Source organism: Adiantum capillus-veneris, chromosome 16 (assembly GCF_014529385.1).
Source record: "Adiantum capillus-veneris isolate H3 chromosome 16, ASM1452938v2, whole genome shotgun sequence".
Lineage (NCBI taxonomy): Eukaryota > Viridiplantae > Streptophyta > Polypodiopsida > Polypodiales > Pteridaceae > Adiantum > Adiantum capillus-veneris.
In genome coordinates, this window is record NC_140946.1 from 158,992,496 (window position 1) to 158,998,846 (window position 6,351).

The window sequence follows — 6,351 nt, forward strand, 5'->3', positions numbered from 1 at the left end:
TTTTAATTTTTTTACTTAAAAGGCTATTTTTTGGGTGCCCTTATTTGAAGGGTAAAATACCTCAAGGGCACTAAAGGCTTCAAAAATGAGCCCAATTTCTAAAAAACCACCTTATGAAGGCTGTGCGCAGTATTTAGTTTCGTGAATGCATTGTAACGAGCCTGCAGTATGTGTCTTGTGTGCCTTGCGAGGAGGTTGTGGACCCACTACTTCAGCCCTAAGGTGGTGCTGCAACAAGGATTGGATCAGTGTAGGGCGATTAGAGGTGTGTAAGTGGATTGGGGGGAGACAGACACTTGTAGAGTCGAGGAGGGTGAAAAGAAAGTTTGCATTAAAAGCTTCCTCCCCTTTTCAAGACAGAGCTTCGTAGTAACCTTTGTTTGGAGCTAGTTCTTTACTATTGTCCTAAGCTTTATCAATCAAAAGCAACAATTGCAAGCGAAACAAAAGCAATCTCAAAAGAAGGAATCGCATATATTGATAAGTGAAAGCAAGAATGCTTACCTGAACTCACCACTAGCCTCTACATCCACAAACCAGTAAACTAGGTAATTAACTTCAAACAGGACTAAGGTGTAAGCTAATATTCAATGAGATTCAAGAACTTCACTTTTACCTTGACCACAATCCATTGCAGATGGTTCCATGGATGTTTTAGAGTACACTATCTTTTTGCAACTCACCCTCTCACTGAAGTCACTTGGATATCTCTAAAGAAGAAATGGACAGTTTTAGAATAAAGTTAGAGCTATTTGCATTTCATTCCATATATGATATTATAAGTTTCATTTTAAGTAATCTTTTTTTTTAATTTGAAGAAATGCCCAAGACTAAGGTTGATGTGCATTAGCAAAGGATAAAAACAATTAAACATTTGAGAAAAAATGCTATAAACAACGTTTCATGAAATATAAAATCTAGCTAATTGTTTATATAAAAGTAATCACAATATGTATTTAACTATTGAAAAATAGAATATTTTGTAAAAACCAAAAAAAACATTCTGGCTCTAAACACATTAGGTGCTCTAGAAATGAACCATTAACAAAGACATTTTGACCTTTGAGGTAGTGCCCACTCTTGGGAATTGTTAAAACAAAGCTGGAGGCTTTTCAACTAACGTAATTGTGCAGGACAAGAATGGATTAGAGTGGCAATGCTCTCATTTGTTAAGAAGCTATATCTTCAACACCAACCAGTTCAATGTTTTATTCAATGTCTACAGTTTTTAGAAACCCCATTCATAAAGAGGCAAAGTTTTAAAGCGCACCCTCAGTTATAAGGATCTAAAGCTTCGTCTAAGGAGCTAATCCAATCTAACTCTGGGGCAGAAACGACATTTTCAGATGCACCACAGTAGCAGACATTTGCTGGGGCTGGAACTTCCAAGATCACGTCTGAACTCTGCTGATTGATGTTGGTGGGCTGCGCTGAACAGGTGAAGTGTTGGGCTAACTCTCCTCCAGGTAAAAAAAGATCCTTCAAGACCTGAGATTCGAACCAAAACGGGACCATGTTCCCTTCTGAACTGACTCTCATCCTTGCAGCTTCACTAGTAGACACGCCTGGATGGATAATTGAAACTGAAATATTGATTCCCAATAGACGTCTTGTGACTGGGCTGAATACTGGCCCTCCAGAGTCACCAGCAACGCTTCCACCCGACATAGCTATTGTCATACTATGAGAGAGACCAGTGGAAAATGTTCCAGGCGTCATACGCCAGATCATGTGCCAAAAGCCTGTGTTGTCCACCAAAGTGCAAGACGAACACCCAAACATGGCATAAGGCTTGCCCACAGATGTACAAGCTGGATCGAAATCAATTTCAGCAGTCCTTCGATGAAAGATTACGCTCAATACCTTGAACACAATGACATCATGGCGGTTATCATCTGCAAGAATCTGCAGATCAATGGCCTTCAAAAAAACAATAAGTTAGCAAAGAAAAGTTGGAAATTCTTACGGATATTATAAACCTACATAAAATAGGCACACACTACAAACCTCTTCAGGAGCTTGCAAAAGAGCAGTAAGTTGTTGACCCACCGACACCCCCCCAAAACAATGTCGTCCAGATACTACAAGAGGGGATCCGGATCCCTGCACAAGAACACCCGGCACAGGATAGCAACCTGGATTTGGGTGTTGAATGGAAACCAAGGTGTTCTGGACTGCATCGACCATTGGAGTCATGTCCATCCTATAATTTAAACACATACAACGCTGCCATTCCATTAACAAGATGTGCAAACACTACTCAGAGATTACCAATAACTTTGAAAACCATAACTCAAATAAAACTACGTGTAAGAGACAAAACAACGAGATAACATATCCTTTTGATTGCATCATCACACATGTTGTGTGACAAACCATGCAAATTTTTTTCCTGTGACATTTTGTGACAAACAATGCCAAGCTGTGTGTAAGAGACAAAACAACAATCAAATAACAAATTTTACTTTGCATCATCAGACATACACGTACAAACGTGTGTCTATGTCACAAGCAAAAGCCATTCTTAATTGACCCCAAGAACATGTAAGGAATGCAAAGGAATTCTGTGTTATACAGAACACATCTATGCATTGACAAAGCATTTGCACATATATAAATTAAAGTTTTGAACAACTATATGATATTCTGTGTACACACCAACCATGCATGTGTGCGTGCGTCACACCTATACACACAGACAATATGTGTATGTGTACGTCATCAAGTAATCACCATGAATCCATAGTTCTCATATAGCTGATCCAAACATATAGCTCCTATAAATGTTATGCAGGCTTCTTCTTTGAGAGGACCTTATTAAGACACAAAACGTCGACCATCCATATCTTCAATGAAACTGAAAAACATCAGACATGAAAATTTTCGAGACTAGAAACAAAGCAATCATAAAATGATCCAAACTGCAAACAAATCAAAAAAAAATGATAAAGAAATCACAACCACAAAACACAAAAAAGAGAAAAAAGAACCCTAAGGAGAAAACAATCAGAGAAGGAAAAATCTCTCTCTCTCTCTCTCTCTCTCTCTCTCTCTCTCTCTCTCTCTCTCTCTCTCTCTATTGTTTCGTAAAGCAGCCAGCTTGCAAAAAACATGTGCAAGCAGGGTTTAATAAAGCAGCCAGCTTGCAAAAAACATGTACATGCAGGGTTTAATATAAAGGGATGATGAATATTCTGCAAGAACAAATAGTTGTCCTGATGACAAAAGAGTCACATCATTTCTGTTTTTCAAAAATAGATTCCGCTGTCAATGAAAGAATGTCAGAGCCAAAAGCCTAATGATTTCCACAAAACAAAATGTGTTGTACTTATATTCAGATGATAACCGGACAAAGGGATTGCTGTATCAGTTTAAGTAAAGCAACTGGTTATTTGATCTAAAATGACAATTTTTTTCTGAACAAAGATGCCTTACTGCACTCTAATCTCTAATCACATCACTGCACTCACATCTACAAAATTTTCAGCCCGAAAGTTGTAACCATTAACTGATACAACTCTCAGAGGAGGTCAAACATCACATCCGGTCATCTACCTTTCATAGTGCTCTCAATTTTCAATCCAGCTGCTAACAGAATTTCAGCCAAGGTTTTCAACAAACTGGAAATTAAAGATACTTTGCTACAGAATCTGTTAAAAATGTAGTTGGAAAAATAAATCTCTCTCTCTCTCTCTCTCTCTCTCTCTCTCTCTCTCTCTCTCTCTCTCTCTCTCTCTCTGAGTGTGTGTGTGTGTGTGTGTGTGTGTGTGTGTGTGTGGAAGTCTGTTTGCCTGTGTGTGTGTGTGGAGGAAAAAACACTTACTCTTTAGTTGCACAGAGACGATCCAATGGAAGTCTTGGCTCTCACTTAAGAAGTAGAAAGCCATCCTCGTCACCTTGTTAAAGTATGTTGCAAGCCAGAGCTCCAAAGCTGGCTTTTATGCTCATGGTTGCAAAATTCAATCATACTGGACATGAGTGACTGCAGCGCAAGCAAACATGACAGAGGGCTTTGCCTTGCCTGAGAAGCAAAAGGTGAAAAGAAGAAACCCTAGTTGTGGAAGCCTGAGTGCGAGGCCAACAAGATGCACACACAAACACACAACCAGAAACTAGAAAGAAGAAACCATGAGCACACACAATTGAGAAGGAAAACCCAGAGAGAAGAAGCCATGCGTAAAAACCTAACCATACAAATACTCTCTCTCTCTCTCTCTCTCTCTCTCTCTCTCTCTCTCTCTCTCTCTCAGAGAAGGAAAACCCTGATGAGAACAAAACCTGCAGATCGTTCCAAACTAGAGAGACGAAGCACAACACACTTGAGAAGGAAAACCATTACCTAACCAGACACACACACACAATACACAGACTTGAGAAGAAAAACCCTAATGAGAACGAGCCATACCTGCGTGGAGAAGCTACGGCAAGAGAAGACCAGCACGCAGATGCGAAGAGAGGCTCAACAGGCTTTCTACTGGGCGCGAAGTTTTCCACTTCATCTACTGACAGCTTCGTTATTATATTCAATGGAGCTTTTTTGAAAAGCCTACATTCGAACACGGGACGTATTAGTACCTAGGTCTATGCAAGTAATACATTCTATATGCCATTCTCCCACATCCAAGTGGACACGCTTTAGGGGTTGTTCCTGGCCTATATCTCACAAGGGCATGGGAGGAGATGGGATCTACGGTGGGATGATTGAGGACCGTAGATCCTGTGCTTCCGTGGACAATGTAAACTCGGGTACCTGAGTTTACTTCGCCCTCCCCCCCCCGGGATTGAACCCACAACCTAGGGTTTGAGGGCCATGTGGCCTATCCATCACGCTCGCGCACGTCACCTATGGAATGTACACGTTTCTATGGAGTTTTGACATGCAAAAGTATCGGGGCGAGCAAAAGTAAACTCGGGTATTTTTCTAAGTTTACAAAAATACCCGAGTTTACTTTTGCAACAAGATCTACGGCGCGCGCCTAATGTCGGGGCCCAAAAGTGATGGGAGCCTTTGATCCCATGCCCGTGTTAGATATAGCTGAGGGGGGTTGTGCATCAGTTTCTCTAGCTACTTCAGATTGGTATGTTCCCTTCAGAGGTGGCTCAGGCGTTGGATGTTGCTTCTACTTTTGTTGCTCTCTATTTTGCCGCTTCAGTACCTCATTTGGTTGACGCTCTTTTTTTTAATTGCGTTTGGAGTTCTTTGATTGTGGCACTGCACTTGTCCAAGGCTGGTATTCTCTGGTTTGTTGTTGGAGCTTCTAGAAATTGGACTTCTAGATACCTCTGTCTTCCTCCAGCTCAGCCAATCTCTTTACGCTTAGTGCTCTCTTAGATTCCGAAGGGGTAGCTTTCAATTGCTACTGATTGATGAGGTAATCTTGAGTTACACTTGTAAGTGCTCATCAGTTTGCTTAACCCTCCTTGCCATCTTTTGATTCTCACTTTCTAGATCAATATTTGAAAGGCAAAGAACTTCCATCAGACCCAACGAAGCATTAAGAGCTTTTTGTACCAAGGCACAATGATCCCAAAGCTTATGGTTTGGCAGCCTTGGCAACTCTACATGTGGATAAAGTTCAATGTAAGGGTCGGTATCTTTGCCTGCTATGCCAGTTGGGGCAATATTTGGGAGATCAATCAATGGGTTGGCGATAAAAATAGATTGGACTTTTCTCGTCATTGTTGTGTTCATCACGTTGGAAGCATGTTGTCCTTCTTGATTTGCTTGGCCTTCCTTCCGATTTTCTTGCCTTTATTTATCCCCTTTTGGAGATGTGGAGGGTTTAGAGGATTGTCCATACTTGTCTTGTGTATTGTCCTTCTTTGGCGGTCCCTTCTTGCAGGAAACTACATAATCACATTTGATGATATGTTTGAGATGATGTCTAGGAGATCGTGAAGTCCATATCAGATATTCTGGGAAAACTCTCACATTATGGGAATATCAAAATCAAAAGGTTTCGTGTAATTGGGGAATTTCCCACTATAATGGTGGCGTTGATAATCACCAATTGTAAGGTTGTGGTATTAGTGTCTCTATATAAACATAATTTAGAGATGCAAGTGTTGACAACCGTGTGTAAAGGTGGTGTTGATGAACATCATTAAGAATAAAGTAGTCTTGGTGTCTTCGCAATGACCTACACCAATTGAGTTGAGCATTTCATAAAATTCATGGAGCACCACTTTCACACAAGAAAATACTTTGTTATGACAAGATAAGCAAGGGGACACACAGGAAATTTTTTTGGAGCAAAAATAAGAATTCTTAGAGATAATCATATTTCTTTTGAATAATAATTCAAATACTTCAAAACCCAAAATATTAAATAATAGAAGCTACTTTCCTCA

At 40.2% G+C, this 6,351-nt stretch overlaps 1 protein-coding gene across 1 annotated transcript; it reads right to left on the reverse strand.

Moving 5' to 3' along the window:
• Positions 1-1,182: 1,182 nt before the first annotated feature.
• LOC147440140 (uncharacterized) lies at positions 1,183-5,692 on the reverse strand. Its single transcript, XM_086483897.1, has 4 exons — positions 5,388-5,692; positions 4,406-4,546; positions 2,008-2,203; positions 1,183-1,920 (listed from the first exon to the last, which is right to left on the reverse strand). Exons 1-4 carry the CDS (start codon positions 5,690-5,692, stop codon positions 1,273-1,275), a joined length of 1,290 nt encoding a protein of 429 aa, XP_086340023.1. The 3' UTR covers positions 1,183-1,272.
• Positions 5,693-6,351: the final 659 nt, after the last annotated feature.